This window comes from Gymnoscopelus braueri (genome assembly GCF_963280865.1).
Source record: "Gymnoscopelus braueri genome assembly, chromosome: 21".
NCBI classification, from domain to species: Eukaryota; Metazoa; Chordata; class Actinopteri; order Myctophiformes; family Myctophidae; genus Gymnoscopelus; species Gymnoscopelus braueri.
In genome coordinates, this window is record NC_137623.1 from 35,830,936 (window position 1) to 35,848,435 (window position 17,500).

Below are 17,500 nucleotides of genomic sequence, written 5' to 3' on the forward strand. Positions count from 1 at the left end.
ACCTGTCGTGACGCAGTGCCCTCATGTCCACATACAACGGTGGTGGGGGTCTGGTCCCGATGTGCCCTGCAGTCAGATACAATACAACAAACAGTCAACATACCAGAGCAGTTCTGGTTCTCAAACTTCTATTTGTACACTCCCAGAGTTACAGACAAAGTTAAAGGCCTGGGTTTAACTTAAAGGCTTTGTGAGCTTGTACTGTAGATCGGCAATTTTCTAAATTTCTACCTTTCTTAGGTATAATACTTGACAATTTGGACAATGTTCAAAACACATTTTTGGTATAGTTTGTTGATTACTTTGATGTAGTAATGGTGCTCATTTTAAAAAAAAAATTATTTTACAGGTATTAAAAAGGTCTTAAAAGTCCTTAAATTGTAATTTTGGAAATGTGCAGATCATATATCCAAATATCATATACACTTATACTGTATGTTGGTTTGTTTACTGTTGAGTGAGAAAACAATGTTGCACGTTAAGCTAATCATCTGGGGACCCCCCCACCCCCCAAAAAAATACATAATTTGGGGCGGGTCCCACAGTTTGAGAACCACTGCACCAAGTACTGTACTGGTGACACCCACACCTACCCGACCAGTGCCCTTCCCACCCAACCCACCCGCCCGCCATCAACTGCATACCTGCAGACAGATGGCCAGGTTGACCCTGCAGCCGAAGGCAGTGCTGACGGAGCGAGGGTGGAGGCCCAGGTCCTTGAACAGCTTGGAGAAGGAGTGGGTCAGTGACATCCGGGGTCTCTCCTCGGCCACGACCACACAGGCCCTCACACGGGACAGGTCCAGACCCCGAGCCTAGAGTTGATTGAATACTTTAATAGTCAGAAATGTAAAAACAGCACGTGGTACAGTTAAGACATTAAGGCTGAAAGGAATAACACAAAAAAAAAACGTCCAGGGAACTCGTTTCCATTGTGGTCCTATGTATTCAATTAATCAGCATAGCATTCAAATTAAGAGAGAGAGAGAGAGAGAGAGAGAGAGAGAGAGAGGAGAGATGAGAGAGAGGAGAGAGAGAGAGAAGAGAGAGAGAGAGAGAGACAGAGAGGGAGAGAAAGAGAGAGAGAGGGAGGGAGGTGAGAGGGACACAGAGAGACAGAGAGGGAGAGAGAGAGAGGGAGGAGAAAGAGACAGAGAGATACACACCAGATGCAGAGAGAGGACGAGAGAGACAGAAGGGAGAGAGGGAGAGAGAAGAGGAGGATGAGAGACAGGGGGTAGAGAGATAGTGAAAAAAAAGAGTTAAAGAGAGAGGAAAACAGAGCAAGAGAAAGGAGGCTACCCACGGTTTGTGTGGGCAGCAAACACACACACACACACACACACACCAGTTACTGTACATCCATCCATCCATCGAGATTGACGCATGAAGCGACATGAACCGGCTGAACTTTTTGTTCAGTTTCTCTCTCAATGCACTCGTCTTCTCTGATCCGACAAAGTAACTTCTATACGTAATGTGCATCCTCTCGCTTTTCACACGACCGCTGCTTCCAGTCTCCATGGAGATCTGTGGGGAAGCAAATCCCTCAAAATAATCTCTGTATCTTGTCGCTAAACCAATCACGGCCACTTCTGTCCATCTCCTTTAACCAATAAACTGATGCCCCGGGGGGGCAGAGAGAGAGAACGATGTGGGACTCCTAACAGGTGTATTATTATCCCAGTGTGGGGTGATGTGGAACCAGAGAGACAGGCAAGAAGACCACGCAGAAACCTCTTAAATCCATATTCTAACTTTTTGTGTTTTTTTTCCCGTAAAATAACGCCTTACTTGATCATACTACATGCAGCGCAGTGGTGGAAAAAGTACTCAAATGTTTTACTTATGTAAAAGTATCAATATACTGCAATATAGAAATACTCTGTCACAAGTAAAAGTCCTGAATTCAAAATGTACTGGAGTAAAAGTACAAAAGTATTGGCATCGAAATGTACTTAAAGTACTAAAAGTAAAAGTACTAATTTTCCTTGAATGTCCCATTTCAAGTTCTCAAATGTATAAAAATGTGAGCATTGTGAGCTGGTACATCTGCTATTTTCAAATTGCGGAAATGTATATGGGGCTGAAGTGGTTAATGTATGTTTTGTAATAATTATCAAAATCTACAAAGTAACTAGTAACTACAGTAAAGTTTTCAAATAGATGTAGTGGAGTAAATGTACAATATTTGGATCCGAAATGTAATGCAGTAGAAGTAAAAGTATTGAAAATTGGAAATACTCAAGTAAAGTTCAAACACTTCAAAATTTTACTTAAGTACAGTACTTAAGTAAATGTACATAATTACTTTCCACCCCTGCTTACAGCGTCACACAAAAGCATCAAAAGTAGCAGATCCGCAAGCTCGAAACGCGGCGCGAAGCCGAAGTTGTTTCGAGCTTGTAGATCTTGTACAATCTCGAGCTTGTACAATCTCGAGCTTGTAGATCTGCTACTTTTGCTATGATCTGCTACTTTTGCTATGTTTTAATTTGAATCCTGAAAAGTAACTGTTTTGGACATAATGAGGTTTCCACCCGACAGAGATGAAAAACGGCTGGTCTATTATAGCATGGACCGTCTGCCGCCTACCTTCAGTGTCTCTATGCACACTGCCTCTGTGCTTTTCCCCAAGTCTATAAAAGGACATGGAATCTGTTGAATGTACCCTCACACAGCAGATCAGAACACAAGCATGGGTGTCTGTACGTACGGTATAAAAGGTTTACAAAGGCGCGCACGCACACGCACACGCACACGCACACGCACACGCACACGCACACGCACGCACACACGCACACACACCCACACACCCACACACACTCTCTTTGGTGGTAATAGTTTTATAAATATCCCTTGAACCATGATCCAGTGTGCAGACAATTTTTTCTTCTATCTTGCCTGTACTAACACTGCATCTACAGTATGTGTGCTGTACAAATGCTCCTCTGTGTGCGTCTTAATAAGCGATGGTTAACAAGTGTTTAATATACTTTTGAAGTATTTAAAAGTATTAAAGAAATCACTCAGGTCAGGTGAGATTATTTAACTTCCTTCCAATGTTTCCTCTCCTTTTAGGACGCTGAAACAAATATCTTGAAATGAAACTTGTGTGAAACGATGCAAGAAAACTCCTGAAACAAGAGTTTTTTACGTTTTATTATTATTATTAAGTGGCCTGAAAAAGGAGAACCCACTTAAGTTGGAGTTAACCACACAAATCTTAGCATCCCTATTAGTCATAACAAGCGAAATAGCAAAAATAGCCCATCTACAAGCTCACAATGTGTCCCATTGTAGATCAGCTATTTTTGGTGTAGAGAAAGAGGAGGGGGGAAAAAGAGTGGGCCAAAAATAGACCCCAGAAAGGACGACTTCGTCCAATTTCAACCTATCTTCATATAATTGGTCCTGACTAATGATGAAATGGTAAAGACAAATGTTCCACTTGGTCTGTGTCTCAGAGGAGGAGGGCTGTGGATTGTTCAGAAACCCGCCTACCAGTGACATCATCGATGTCACTGGTAGGCACGAAGTGACGCGCTGTGAGCTTGTATATCTGCTATTTTAGAAATGTTTTGTGTGTGAGAACTACTGATCTGTATAATCAGCCTCAGGGTAGCTTAAAGTGGTTCATTCAAGACAGACAGAGCCTTGCTCACCTTGAGCGCGTCGGTCTGCAGGCCCAGCCCCTTGGTGCAGAGCTCCATGACGCTGTAGGAACAGAAGGTGTCGCGCACCTTCAGCTGGCTGACGGCCAGCAGCCACAGGGCCGGGTTGGACTCCAGCTCCACCGGGGGGATCAGTATGGACTGGTGACCCGAGTACACACTGGAGGAGAAGGAGAGAGAGAGAGAGAGAACCTATATCAGTATGGACTGGTGACCCGAGTACACACTGGAGGAGAAGGAGAGAGAGAGAGGGAACATATGGACTTCACTGAGCACTCATTACAGTAACACTAGCCCTTACCGATTATGACTTGTGTGCAGTGTTGTTGCCAGATTTTGCAAGAGAAACAAGCGGCCAGGTCAATGAAAACAAGCCCAAAAAAAGCGACTAGGCTAAAACTAAGTGTTTACCACTTTACATCAGCTATTTGAAAATAGCAGATCTACAAGATCACAACGCGTCGCGATGCGACGTGTTGTGAGCTTGTAGATCCACTATTTTAAAAAACATATTGGAAAATTAATTAAATATTATGAATAATTTAGAAAATCTTAGATAAAGATTTTAATCTTTAATCTTGTATGGGGGTCCTTTGCACAAAATATTTTTCAGATGATGTTCCGCAGACAAATACTTAATAATCTGGGGGTCCTTGAAATGAGAAAACTACATTAGGAAGCAAGCCCAAATAAGCAACTACACTTTAGAAACAAGCCCAAATAACGCAACCCGCAAGCTACCAACATTTACAAGCGACGTTAGAGAAAAACACGTCGCTTATAATAAGCAGACATGGCAACACTGCTTGTGTTTGTGTGTGGGGACAAGGACAGGGCTGGTGATGGGGAGGGTGGGTGACAGGGACAAATGTATCCGTGACACCACTAGAGATCTTATGCTAAAATAGTAAGATGGAAACCGACAGGTGAAAGTCGCTGTCGTACTCGCTCTTGCGTTTTTTTTTGTTGCAGTTCTTTACTTTTCATACTTTTTATTGTTACTTTTAAATATTGTTACAGTAGTTGCACACACACACACATATTACGGGCCAACACCTTTGGACATCAAAACTTTTGGGGGAAGCGAGCAGGCGTCCGGGTTCGCTGTGACTAGCCTCCTCTGCCTACCGAAGTCCTGACGTCACTCCCACTACCCCTGAGTCACAGAGTTATTTTTTGCATTGGAAATCCCATAGGGAAATCAGATCGCGTCATATAAGAACTGTGTGCCAAACAAATCAGCCTGCCGATTTTGTCAGGTATGTGACTGATATTGAGTTAAAGTAAAGGCGTGGATGAAACATAACTTTCTACAACTCAACAGCTCCGAGGCCATTCTCATCGGCACCCCACACCAAGTTAAATCATCCCCCATAACAAGCATCACCTTCTCCGGCCAGGACCTTCCCCTCTCATCAGTTGTCACCAACCTGGGCGTCAAAATGGACCCCCGCCTCAACTATGAGACCCACATCAAACACCTCTGCAAAACATCCTTCTTCCACCTTAGAAATATGGCTAAACTCCGCCCCACCCTCACTCGTCCTGAAGCCGAAAAGTTGGTCCACGACTTTGTCTCCTCCAGGTTGGACTACTGTAATGCACTTCTCGTCGAGATCCCTAGCAAGAGCCTTCAAAAGCTCCAATACATACAGAACAGCGCTGCTAGGATCCTGACGAGAGTGCGCAAATACGAGCACATCACCCCCATTCTCAAATCACTGCACTGGCTTCCCATCTCCTCCCGGACAGAATACAAAATCACCCTGTTAACCCATCAGTGCATCTACGGAAATGCCCCCCCCCCCTACCTCAAGGAATTGATCGAACCACAGACCGCCACCCGCAGCCTCCGCTCCGGAAATACAAACAAACTTAAGGAACGGCACACCAACCTCCGCACTATGGGAGATCGAGCATTCTATGCAGCTGCCCCCCGGCTGTGGAACTCACTCCCAGACCATCTCAGAGCTCCACAATCTGTGAACACTTTTAAGAGAGCACTAAAAACCTACCATTTTAACAAAGCATTTGGTTAGCTTTTTAAGCCGGTTTAATAACCCTGCCTCTCCTTTTTTAAACGTGTTTTTAAACTTGTTTTTAAACTTGTTTTTAACCTGTTTTATACTTTTTGATTTCTTGCAAATTTCTTGTTTTATTATGTACTGTAGCACTTTGAGGTTTGTTTCAAATGTAAAGTGCAATACAAATAAAATGTATTATTATTATTATTATTAGTTACATTTGATAAGGTAAAAAATTAATACAAAATCATTGGTTATTGATGTTGGTACCATAGGAGAGATAACAGGCAAACGTTGATCAAAATAACAATTATTTAATTAAGTAATGCAGATGTTTAACAATAATTTAACTCTTGAGACGGGTCCATTTGGTTTCATTTTACGCTCTCAAGAGTTAAAGATCTACAGTATAAGGGTCCATTTGGTTACCAACTCTCCATCATTTAGCTGGGGACCACCTGGAACCCCCTCAAGGACCACTGTTGGTCCCCGGACCACTGGTTGAGAACCACTGCCCTATGGGGATTCCAATACAAAAAATAACTGTGATCCAGGGGGGAGCAATGTCAGACTTCAGTGCTCTATTTTTGCTACTTTTACGTGACGCTATCGTACAAAATTATATTTAGCCATTAAACCTACCTGCAGAGACACCACAGGACGAAGCCCAGTCCACAGTAGGGGTCCAGGCAGATGGCCACCTCTCTGGACGGATACAGCTCACACTGCAGCTTCACCGACCGGCAGAACGCCCCAACGGAATTATGGGACATCTGCACAACACGGAGCGCCAAAGAGAGACACAAGACGCAAAGACAGGTGTACACACACACACACACACACACACACACACACACACACACACACACACACACACACACACACACACACACACACACACACACACACACACACACACACACACACACACACACACACACACACACGAAGACAAACACGTAGACAAACACGGAAGAGACATGACACACGCTTATTTTCGTCACTTCAAGACCTGAAAATATAATTTCTCATGTTGTTGTTTTTTTTCCCCCCGATCTTTTTCCGGATCTGTGTGGGAGGCTTGCTGACAGCATGTTTTCATAACGCTGTGTTCCGGAGGAGGTATATATGACTCTAAAATTGTCCACGCTGTCAGGACACGTAGGGGTTTACTTGAGATTGCTACACAGTAAAGATCCAGAGTGTTGGTTTAACTCTGAGGGTCAAATTGGACCCATAAAGTAGAGCTGGGCGATGACTTCAAATAGTTATCACAATTATCTCCTTGATTGATTGATTGATTGATTGATTGATTGATTGATTGATTGATTGATTGAATGAATACTTTATTAACAGTTGGCAAAGACAAGCACAGGGAAGTACAGTTCAATACAAGGTCTGTTAAGAGGATTTTAAACCCAAGAAAGCAATATGGCTTGTTTCCATTGGGGTCCTTTGCTCTCAATTCATCAAAGAATGAAAACTTGCCTCGATTACGATTTAGGAACTAAGGGCGCGTTGTGAGCTTGTAGATCGGCACAATTAAATTGTTAATTACAATAATTTGTATGACAATGAAGCGTCATGTAACGTTTCATCATGGTGACTGACCTGCACTCCGGCCAGCATTCCTGTGGTGGACACACTGAAGTCTAGATAGGCCAGGCCTTCTGGGTTGGTGGGCTTATAGAGAGCTGGGGGCTTCTTCTTTGGCAGGTCATCTGGACACAAACACACACACACACACACACACACACACACACACACACACACACACACACACACACACACACACACACACACACACACACAAACATCAATAACAGGAACAAGATACAGTACAGTATATGTACAGTACTACAGTATCCAAAACCAGAAATGGAAAAAACTGTGTTCCTTTAACTTTAATTAAAGTTTTTATCCCTCGATTTTGTAACCCTTTTTTCACCCGGTGCCAATTTGCGAAGTGATCCTGGGCACTACACTCCCCCCACCAGCCTAGGGAGGCCAGGGCCGAGCTCATGCCTCCTTCAATGCATGAGAGCCAACTGACCTTCTTGTCACCTGACAGGGGGGAGTTTCCCCGGTAGGACGTAGCGCGTGGAAGGAACACGTTATTCCAACCAGTTCCTTTCCCCTCCATCAGGCGCCCCGGCTGACCAGGGGGAGGCAGTATAGTGACCAGGATTACTACATGTTTTTTGTGAGGGTATTAACTACCCTAGGAGACACGGGGAGAACATGCAAACTCCACACAGAGTAGGCCCTTTCGCCAACCCCACCTAGGGTATGGGCGCTGATGACGCGGAGGAGAAGACACGCCCCCAGCGCCCACAGCGTCCCCGGCGGGAATCGAACCCAGGATAAAACTGTGTTCCAATGGATCAAATGTAGTTATTTAGTCACAAGCTCTTTTTTAATACGTTTTATTGTTAAATATTTATAAAAACCCACAGACCAGTTTGAACCTGGTGTCCCTATATTTTGAGCATGTCAATTTCTTTCGTCTCTTTTTTCTTCTTTGTTAGTTATTTTTCTGATTTGTTGTGAGCTTGTAAATCAGCTATTTTCGCTGATTGTGCGTAAAATAGGGCATTAATTTATGAAAAGAGGCATAAGTGGTGTGTGTTGTTTAAAAACAAAACAAAAACAAAAGGACGATTTTTTTTTAGAAAGGAACATAAAAATATGAATATGAACATACAGTACATAAACACAGACACATGAGTGTTTTATTTACTGACTAAGCTTTAGTCGTTATTATGTCTAAATATATCTCTGATCCTTGATGATAATCCTAACCACTGACCCCCCCCTCCCAACACACCACTTTCAGAGAGAGAGAGAGGGTTGAATACATAAACTCACACTGCATGATGCTCCTAATAATGTTTCTATCTTTCTGAGGACATCTGGTGTGTACACACACACACACACACACACACACACACACACACACACACACACACACACACACACACACACACACACACACACACCTATTAGATTACTATTTTTATGCATTTGATGTATTATGTGTATTATGATGTATTATGATGTATTATCTTGTGTCCTTGCTTACTGTACATCCCTCTGGATTAAGAGCTTCTGCTAAATGCCTAAACTGTAAACTGTAAACACCAGTCACTAGATCAGGGGTCCTTGAGGGGGTTCCGGGGGGTCCCCAGCAACATAGCATCACCATAATTTTAACCACCGTGTGCGCGTGTGTGTGTGTGTGTGTGTGTGTGTGTGTGTGTGTGTGTGTGTGTGTGTGTGTGTGTGTGTGTGTGTGTGTGTGTGTGTGTGTGTGTGTGTGTGTGTGTGTGTGTGTGTGTGTGTGTGTGTGTGTGTGTGTGTGTGTGTGTGCTGTCTACCCGTGTCAAGGACAGGGGGCCAGTTCCTGATGTCCACGGTGGCCATAGCCTCCTTGGAGCGCAGCAGCTTGCAGATGACAGCCGTGGTCATCACACACGCCGAACGACTCACCTGGAACATGAGAGTGAAAGAGAGAAAGATAGAAACAGAATGATTTGAAGGAGGTAAATTACGTTGACATTATGTAGTGATGAAGTACAGCAATTTTTTTTTTTTAACCCATTAAGACCTGAGGCCGATTCTACAAATGCCTTCTAAATCAGTGGTTCTCACACTTTGAAGATTTCTTCAAAAAAATATCAAAAATAGCAGATATAACAGCACGGCACGAAGTGACACGCTGTGAGCTTGTACATCTGCTATTTTTGAATAGCGAACGGTTTCCCAGTTTTAATGGGTTAAATTCCTTTATTTGCTTTATTTATGTTGCAGAACCACATCGGAAATAAGTGTTGCATTACACTTTTATGTGTTTATCCTGGGTTTATATAGTGATTACATGTACAGTATTTCTTGGACCAGAATCAAATCAAATCAAATCAGACATTATTGGAAAACAATACAACATTATTGGAAAAGCTGTTGTGTTGGCCAAGCTTTCCCCCGTCAGGGTTTATTTGCCAATAATGACTGCTTCACTGTCCAATATCCTGCTTATTATTACATTGGGTACTTATGGAAAAAAATCAATCATCTGACATGGGATAACGACTTAAGAATGATCTTATGTTGTTCAGAACAGCAATCTGCTAAGAGGAAATGACACAGTGATTCTCAACCTGTGGGCCGCAAGGATGTTGTGAGATAAATATACATACTGTATGTACATGTACAGTAAGTGGTAGTAAGTAGGTCGCAGAGGCTTATTGTCGGTATCAGCCAGAGCGTGGTAGTCTATCCCCGTTTCGCAATGCACTAGATCCCTGGGAGATGGATTGCTGTGGTGGAGCGCAACACCTACCATCAGCTCCCAGTACATACCGCATGACTTGCCACACCCAAGCTGTGCCACTCATACGCCGAGTTAGTGGAGCCTGGGATCAAACCCGTGACCTCATGGTCGAAAGGTGAGTTCTCTAACGAGTGAGTAAGTGTAAGTGTCGGACGTGTGTGGATGTCTGACCTCGACAATCATCTTGACGGTGGGCAGGGTGGTGGAGATGTTTTGGGGGTGTGGCGGTCGCACTGTGATGGGAACACAGCCAGCATACAGGCAGCCGTAGAACGCTGCTATCAGGTCTATACCTGGAATACAGACACACACATGCATACACAATTATTATAATTTTTTTGAAAATAAGATATTCACACTTGCAGAATATTTGGAGAAAGCATGGGACAAACGGAAAAAGAAAACATATATGTTTTTTTTTTGGGGGGGGGGTATTAACAAAATATCTTAATTTGTATTTTTACAAATTCAAATTTGAGCTGTTCGTGCGGGCGCTCGCGCACACACACACACAGGAAGGTCAATAGTGAGTGTTCGCTTACTTAAGTATGATGTGAGCTACTTTAACACTTTGACCGAAGTGATTTTCTTATGGGTGACTTACTCACCAAAGATTACATTTACACACATTTGGGTCTTGACTGCAAATGCTGTACCGGTGGGTGTTCATTTGGGACCCTGAGTGAGTCACTAACATTCCTCCATTCTAGTAGCCTACATTCTATTCTTATCGGTTGATGGTTGATTAACCATTAATGAGCTTCAGTTAACGGTTATGAAAATCATTCAAAATGGTCATCCTATACAACCAAACATCCAATAACAATTGTTTACATTTGAATCTGGAATGTGTTCCAGGGGCCACAAGACAGCTCCGTTGGGGCCAGATTTGGCCCGTGGGCCGCCAGTTGAATACAACTGACGTAGAGCCTTCTTCCTACTCCTCCCCCCCAACACTCCCCACTGACAGTTGCCGGTTGCAGCCCGTAGAATTACGTGCAGTGACAAATATCACCTTCCCCGCCCCGACTTCCCTCCCCTGAACACTGGCCAATTGTGTTCGAACGGACACTCGACAAAGCCGGATGCACCGCGGTGGATTCGGACCCCCAGACTCCGAGGTGGGGGGCAGCTACTTTACCACTGCACAACCAGAGTGCCCTGTGTGCGTGCGTATGTGTAACTTTAGCTAGAGATCATGAAGCTACAGGGAAACTGTGGTCACTTCTAGTTGCTGTCAGTACAGCCTACGCATATTTACATGTGATAAACTAAACTAACTTCTTCATATAATAAAAGGTGTTAAACAACACAGCCTAGCAGAGGAGAAGTGATGTGGTTGTGCGAGCGTGTGTGTGTGTAAGACAGAGAGAGAGAGAGAGAGGGGGGGTGGATCGTTTTTACTGGTTCACAGAGTGTGCACTGTCATATGTGATGTAAATGTAACTGCTGTCTCCGTTTAGGACAGTGAAGTCATTTAAGTCATAAAGGTACAAATGGCTGTGCAGGCTGAGCATTCTGAAAACATTGAATTCCTAGAGGTAGACAATGTAATCTACGAAACTGCTGAGACCACGACTACAGCTCCGGAGAAAGATCTACGAAAGATACCGTTGTCTGGTAAGAGATTTTACTAAAACTAAAAATCACAAATACAATTTTTAAACAGATTTGAACTGATCTCACTAACCTTCTCAATGTGTGTGTGTGTGTGTGTGTGTGTGTGTGTGTGTGTGTGTGTGTGCGTGCGTGCGTGCGTGCGTGCGTGCGTGCGTGCGTGCGTGCGTGCGTGCGTGCGTGCGTGCGTGCGTGCGTGCGTGCGTGCGTGCGTGCGTGCGTGTGTCCTCTAGACACAAGACGGTACAATCGGCATGGGGTCGGTGTTGGATTGCTCTGTGCTGTTCTAGCTCTCCTCAACATTGCTATCCCACTCTATCTCTGTGAGTCAAGTTTCATAACAATGCATTTTATTACAATGTTTTATGATTCAAAATGTGTTTTCCAATACCCTTGCATATGATACCCCATTAAATATATTGTCAGTTGTAGTAGATTTTGTAGCAGCAACAGAAGCAGAGCAGTATTAGTTAGACAATTGAGTTTATTAGAATCCCCATTAGCTGTTGCATAACAGCAGCTAATCTTCCTGGGATCCACATAGTATTATTATTATTTTAAAATGTAGGTAAATAGTAAATAGTGAATATCACATTTAGGAATTATATTGTTTCCATACAGATCAGTCCAACATGGTGGAGAGAGAACAGCTATTGAACAGCTACAACCAATTACTGGACATGACCAACAACCTGACTAAAGACAGAGATGACCTGAAGATGAGGCTCTGCGGTCAGTGATACACTGTTTATATGCATTGTTATAGTTTATAAGTTATAATTTGGAATTCATTTTAGACTATTTTCCATAAAACAAACAGAAAAATAAAACAAATTAACAGAATAACCACGCCTTTACGCACATCTCAAATGAAAGGTAACAGGGAAAAAAAGAAAAAAGACCATTTGTCATTGTAGCTAACATTATTATTGTTTCATTGTTAGAATCACCTGGATGGCAGAAATTTAACAGAGATTGTTATTACATCTCTACTGAGAAGAAAACCTGGGAGCAGAGCAGACAGTGGTGTAGAGACAGACAATCAGACCTGATTGTCATAGAGAGCAACGCAAAACAGGTATGGTCCATGCCCTGTGAGAGTGTGTGTGTGTGTGTGTGTGTGTGTGTGTGTGTGTGTGTGTGTGTGTGTGTGTGTGTGTGTGTGTGCGTGCGTGCGTGCGTGCGTGCGTGCGTGCGTGCGTGCGTGCGTGCGTGCGTGCGTGCGTGCGTGCGTGCGTGCGTGCGTGCGTGCGTGCGTGCGTGCGTGCGTGCGTGCGTGCGTGCGTGTGGCTGTGTGCACACACATTAGAACACTTTGTGGAGAAACAAATATATTGTACATTTTGTACAGCAGTAACCAGCAGTAATTCTGTCCAGGACTTTGTTAAACGTGTAAACAAGACAGTGTGGCTGGGTTTGACTGACAGAGAGGGAGAAGGAACATTTAAGTGGGTGGATGGAACACCACTGGCCACACCAACGTAAGATCTTCATTTTACCTTAATCTTTCTAAATGGTATTACATGTCACAATAAAATACAAACCTACTACGCTGTCACTAATAGGGCCCTGTTTTGGGCCGAAGTTGTTATACCCACTATTTGGGGATTTAGCATGGCACAAAGAGCGTTCCCGTGCAACAGTTGCTATCTTCCGACACCAGCCTTCTCCCTAAAACACCTGCGCTACCCGTTACATTATGCATAGGTGTGGTTTGGGCGTTAAATTAATAAAACCTATCTCCGTGCCTGATGCCATTGCCTTTAAGACCAGGCTGTGCAAGCCGTTATCCCCAGTGCAATCTTACGCTCTCCCCGTCTCTGCTCATGGAAGCGAGAAGAGGCAGTCCAACGTTGCCTTGGAATAAATGTATATTTGATACACAGAATTATCACTCACACATTGCTGGTTATAGAGAACTTTAAATTACAGCAATCGCTTGTGCTCTGGATTAATTCAACTGAAAAGTCTGTGTGTTATAGCAAACGCAGATCAAACAACATTTTATTTGTCTTTGATAAGCTTAACTGGAGAGATTTGTTGAGAATTAGGAGTGAGGGAGACCTCTGAATGTTGTGCCGTTGTGCGCCCGGCCCGAGTCCCGACATTCCCATTGCAGGCACGCTCTAACAAACGAATTTGGCATAGCGGGTGGTTTTAGAATCCGCTATGCGTTTTCCCAAATGTGTGTGGGCAAGATAACAATTTTAGGGATAACGCAACAACACGCTCACGGGCACACCTCTTTTTGTGAGGGTACCTACCCTAGGGAACACGGGGAGAACATGCAAACTCCACACAGAGAGGCCCTTTCGCCAACCCCACCTAGGGTATGGGCACTGATGACGCGGAGGAGAGAACACACCCCCAGCGCCCACAGCGTCCCCTGCGGGAATCGAACCCAGGACCTTCTAGCTGTGAGGCGACAGCGCTACCAACTGTGCCACCGTGCCGATAGGGCCCTATTTAATAGTCTCTTGTCTACTTCACTTTCCAGTTAATAAAATGTGTTATCTAAAATCTAGAATATCATCAAAAAAACATTTGTAGAGAAAAATACATCCTTGTAAGGTATTGTAATGAGTTACATGTTCTTACTTCTCCAGGAACTGGTATCCTGGTGCGCCAGATTCTACAGACAAGTACACTAACGAAGAAGAAGACTGTGTTGAATTTTATGATGGGTCTCTACCTTCGTTTCCTGAAATAGGATGGAGCGATGTACTTTGTTCTACAGATAACCAGTGGATCTGTGAAAGAGTGCTGTGCTGAAATCATAATTTTTATAATGTACAGTATCAGTTAGCTGGTGTGTCTGCCTAGCAGTTCTACCCAATATGCACTGTAGACATTGATTTTCATTATTTAGTTAAGAAGCCTATAGAATGTGAATAACATTAAGATTAATAAAGCTTCATTCTTAAATTCTTAAATTAATGCAGAAGAAGATATTATACATCTATTTCTCACAATTTTCTCCCCATATCACATTTAACTTTCTTATTGATTGAGTATATACTTAATAATTCTGTTTCCATTTGAACATTTCTTATTATTGCAAATTACTGTTTATCTTTTTTGTTTCCTTTAAATCTTTATTCCTGTTCATGTCATCTCTTTAATATAAAGAAATGTGAGTGTATGCTAAACAAATCATGTTGGTTGTTGTTGTTGTTGTTGTTGTTGTTGTTATTATTATTATTAATATATATATATTTTTTTATTATTATATTATATTCCAGATAATAATGTACAGTACTTTAGGTTCACGTTATGCAGGTTTCAGGTACATTGTCAAATATTTTTGTGTTTGATCAAACCGTGTCCATACAGTATTATATCATCTGTGTCGGGTGGAAACCTCCACCAAAACTGTTACTTTTTAGGATTCAAATTCAAATTAGCAAAAGAAGCAGATTTACAAGCTCAAAACGCACCATGCACCAGGTTTCAAGCTTGTGGATTTGCTACTTTTGATGCTTTTGTGTGACGATGTATTGTGATCAAGTAGGGTGTTAATTTACGAAAAAACACAAAAAGTTAGAATATGGAGATAAGAGGTTTCTGTCCAACAGCAACGATATAAAAACATATAAACAAGTAAATTATGTGGATTTCAGGATGCACATGGGAATAGAACGGCTCCAATGTGGATCTCTGACTTCATGTGACCAGAATGAGACATCAGTCATGATTTCATTCATCTATGCCAGTTGTTCTCAAACGTTTTGGGCAGCGATTGGTGTCGTTTCTTGGACAGTTGTGTGCATGTATTTTTAGAGGAGATCATGAAGCTACAGGGAAACTGTGGTCACTTCTAGTTTCTGTCAGCGCAGTATATACGCATTGTGGTTGAATGATGTTCATGTGAATGAGGAACTAGAAGAAAAGATGTTAAACCACAGAGTTGGGCAGAGGAGAGGATAGGAGGAGAGGTGATGATGCTCTGAGTGTGTGTGTGTGTGTGTGTGTGTGTGTGTGTGTGTGTGTGTGTGTGTGTGTGTGTGTGTGTGTGTGTGTGTGTGTGTGTGTGAATGTGTGTGTGTGTGTGTGTGTGTGTGTGTGTGTGTGTGTGTGTGTGTGTGTGTGTGTGTGTGTGTGTGTGTGTGTGTGTGTGAATGTGTGTGTGTGTGTGTGTGTGTGTGTGTGTGTGTGTGTGTGTGTGTGTGTGTGTGTGTGTGTGTGTGTGTGTGCACGTGTCACTAACCTGGTGGGTAGACCAGCGCTACATGGTCTCCCTCCTGCAGACCTCCTCTCTCCATCAGCAGTGCAGCAACTCTCTCTGATCTCTTATGGAGCTGCAGGCAAGTCAGCGAGTTGGACACTGCCCCCTGTAGGATGGGAGGACAGGAGAGAGACATGGATTAGTTCTCAGTCGCCACGACTGATTTCAGTCGTTTGGATTCCATAGAAGTCAGCATGTCTTTTATGGAAGCCTGCCATGTAGTGAAAATAGACGTGTTGTAAGCTTGTATATAGATTATTTTCGGTATTCGTTATTTTAAGATTAAGGACAAACTAGCAATAGAATGTATGTTCAATCTTCCAGAAAACCCTAATGATCTCAGATACTTCATAAAAGCGTCATCCGGCATTTTGTTGAAAATTTCTATTCTTTTTTGTCAAAGTGTGTGGGGGCTTCTTTCACGCTGTTTCACAAATCGCATATTAGGACTTTTGAGAGAGAGAGTGGGAAGATGAAAGGAGAGAGGTAGGAAAGACGACCAAAGGAGACCAAGAAGGGTAGGAGAAAAGCAAAGGGCGGGATGGATGGATGTGGGAGAGAGAGAGGTAGAGGTGTGGGAGAAAAGGACAAACGTCAGGAAGGAGTGATTGGGCCGGAGAGAGAGAAGGCAGGAGAGAAAGGAAGAAATGAGAAGAGGTGACGACTGCAGGTTTACAAGTGTATTTTCCCTCAACATGTGGACATAGTCCAAACCCCCTAGTGGTCATTTAACTCTCAGTGTAAAAATGATCTGTGGTCTTAACTCTCTCAGTGCCACGCCCCGACATATCCCGAGTTTTTCCCGAGTACCCTCAGTGCCAGCACGAGAAATCCCGAGTTTTTACTTTTGACTGTGGTCGCGCTATTCTGTATATTTTTCATGATCACTTTCGCTTCCTGACTACATCAGACTCACCCGGAGCCGGATGTAAAAAAAAAAATTCATTTCCGGGTCACGTTGTTTTTCTCCGGTGATTTTCGGCCAGAATAGGGAAAGTCACGGTTTTTCACACGGTATAAAAAGCGAACGGAGAGGTCCACGTCTACTCTCTTTGGTCTGGGTGACGATCAGTCATCGTAGTCGTGTATCGCATCGTAATTTAACCCGATCAACGATTATCGAAAATGTCAACATCCGGTTCTGACCGGATATGACGTGAGCCTGTTTGGGAGGGGGCGAGTGAGCCAGCGAGATCATCAATGTGTCGATTTGTTGCTCTCTACTGGTAGAACTGTATTATGGGTTTAAAACCCCAATCAGATCATTTATTTGAATGAAAAATTACAAAATTAAAAAAAAAAAAAAAACGCAAATTCCTGGCAGTTTGGGAGTACTTTATGAAAATACTCTTGGCACTGAAAGAGTTTTAATCAGTGCTTCCCAAACTTTTTAGCTCAAGACCCAAAAGAGACATTTTATGTCTCCCCGGGACCCAAAGTAGTGAAAATAGCCGATCGACAACGCGCCACGATGCGCCGCGATGCGACACGTTGTGAGCTTGTAGATCTGCTATTTTCACTACTTCTTGAAAAACAAATTTCTTTCTAATTTAGGGAATTTCTTAGATTTTTTTTTTTTCATTTATGAAATTCTTTTTGAATTCTTTTTTTTAATTTATATCATGAAAAA

The 17,500-nt window shown here is 43.0% G+C and overlaps 2 protein-coding genes across 2 annotated transcripts in view; one reads left to right on the forward strand and one right to left on the reverse strand.

Moving 5' to 3' along the window:
• LOC308077617 (disco-interacting protein 2 homolog C-like) overlaps positions 1 to 17,500 on the reverse strand; it is a 95,543-nt gene that overhangs the window by 4,317 nt on the left and 73,726 nt on the right. Inside the window, 9 exon segments of the mRNA XM_080418375.1 lie at positions 3 to 46; positions 49 to 66; positions 645 to 815; positions 3,666 to 3,834; positions 6,341 to 6,471; positions 7,310 to 7,419; positions 9,076 to 9,187; positions 10,200 to 10,321; positions 15,853 to 15,976. Of these exon segments, the coding sequence (XP_080274501.1) occupies positions 3 to 46; positions 49 to 66; positions 645 to 815; positions 3,666 to 3,834; positions 6,341 to 6,471; positions 7,310 to 7,419; positions 9,076 to 9,187; positions 10,200 to 10,321; positions 15,853 to 15,976 (1,001 nt within the window).
• LOC308077618 (hepatic lectin-like) lies at positions 11,431 to 14,470 on the forward strand. Its single transcript, XM_080418376.1, has 6 exons — positions 11,431 to 11,648; positions 11,879 to 11,968; positions 12,267 to 12,377; positions 12,590 to 12,723; positions 13,023 to 13,126; positions 14,252 to 14,470. The coding sequence occupies exons 1-6, from the start codon at positions 11,525 to 11,527 to the stop codon at positions 14,415 to 14,417; spliced, it is 729 nt and encodes a 242-aa protein (XP_080274502.1). The 5' UTR covers positions 11,431 to 11,524; the 3' UTR covers positions 14,418 to 14,470.

Excerpts from the sequence above, each read along its gene's own strand:
- LOC308077618 (XM_080418376.1), top strand. The coding sequence starts at position 11,525 with ATGGCTGTGCAGGCTGAGCATTCTGAAAACATTGAATTCCTAGAGGTA. Across the intron at positions 12,378-12,589 it reads CCTGAAGATGAGGCTCTGCG|AATCACCTGGATGGCAGAAA; the intron begins GTCAGTGATACA and ends TTTCATTGTTAG. Across the intron at positions 12,724-13,022 it reads TAGAGAGCAACGCAAAACAG|GACTTTGTTAAACGTGTAAA; the intron begins GTATGGTCCATG and ends AATTCTGTCCAG.